The following is a 1,221-nucleotide window of genomic DNA, read 5'->3' as shown; positions in this document are numbered from 1 at the left end:
TCCTTCTGCATGCTGCAGACAGGATCATGCGATGGCGCGCGGCGGGCGCACCATACGCGTCCTCTACTGCCATGGGCTGTTCAATGAAGCCCATGCGTATGTTCTCCTTCCGTCTCGTCTTTTTGTCCTACGCGTCTGGCTCTTTGGTCTCGTTCTCCTCTCGTCCATGATACCGTCAACTTGCGTGGCGGGATCCTACTTTGCAGAGCAGACGGAAATGATGAGTCGCCCTCCTGCGTGAACTTGCCGCACTAGCTGCTCGTATGGTCCTGGAATCAGGTATCAACGCATTAGACGTTCGAGTTAGTCTGGGCCTGCGAGTTGGGGTAACTGGCTGAGCCACGCAGCCTCCATGTGCATGGGCCAGCGTGAATACCGAGGGTGGCATTCACAGATGATTTGGTACTCTGCAAACCAGGCCCTCTGCCATCGTCCCCGGCGGGAGCGCCGCAGGCGCATACATCCACTCTTACACACATATACCCTGCTGAACCGCACCGCTGACTCGTTCATGTCCTCCAGAGCGGGCGACTGTAACTCTACTACGCGCGACGCGCATATACTTTTCCTCCAACACGACTCTCGCGGCGACGACGACGACGCACTAACAAGCAAGCGTGCACACATGAACACGCCGTCCCAGGCGGACATGTCGCAAGGCATCAACCCCGCCTTCCTTTCTGGGGGCTTCAACGGCGGCAACCCCGGCGCGAACGGCGCGCCGCAGGGCCTCACGCCCCAGCAAATTCAGCAGATGCAAGCCATGCGGAGTATGGGCGGCCAAGGCGGCGGCAGCAGCATGGGCATCAACCCCGCGATGTTCCAGCAAGGCGGAGGAGGCGGCGGCCAAGGTGGGATGGGCGGAGGCGGAATGGGCGGCGGGACGATGAACCCGGCCGCGTTGATGAACGGGATGGGTGGTGGAGGAGGTATGGGTGGGATGGGTGGGATGGGCGGCGGGATGAACGGACGCATGGCGCAGATTCAGCAGATGCAGATGCAGGCTCAAGCACAACGCGCGAACATGATGGGCGGCGGCGGGATGGGTGGTGGCGGAGGAATGGGAGGCGGGGGGATGGGCATGGGCGGAGGAATGGGCCTGAACCCCGCGCAGCTCCTCCAGCAGCAGCAGCAGCAGCAGATGAACATGGGCGGCATGGGCGGAGGCATGAACGGGATGGGGGGCATCAACCCCGCCGCGCTCAGCGGGGGCATGGGTGG

At 62.6% G+C, this 1,221-nt stretch overlaps 1 protein-coding gene across 1 annotated transcript; it reads left to right on the top strand.

The window, feature by feature from the left end:
* On the top strand, positions 1–1,221 carry L226DRAFT_114853 (uncharacterized protein; the record flags this gene model as incomplete). Its single annotated transcript, XM_067672158.1, has 1 exon — positions 1–1,221. A coding segment is annotated over exon 1 (869 nt), but the record flags the coding sequence as incomplete, so codon positions are not given.

Source organism: Lentinus tigrinus (genome assembly GCF_003813185.1).
Source record: "Lentinus tigrinus ALCF2SS1-7 unplaced genomic scaffold L226scaffold_198, whole genome shotgun sequence".
In the NCBI taxonomy this organism is placed as follows: Eukaryota; Fungi; Basidiomycota; class Agaricomycetes; order Polyporales; family Polyporaceae; genus Lentinus; species Lentinus tigrinus.
The sequence above is the reverse complement of the archived record's forward strand: the minus strand, read 5'-3'. Positions and strand labels throughout refer to the sequence as shown.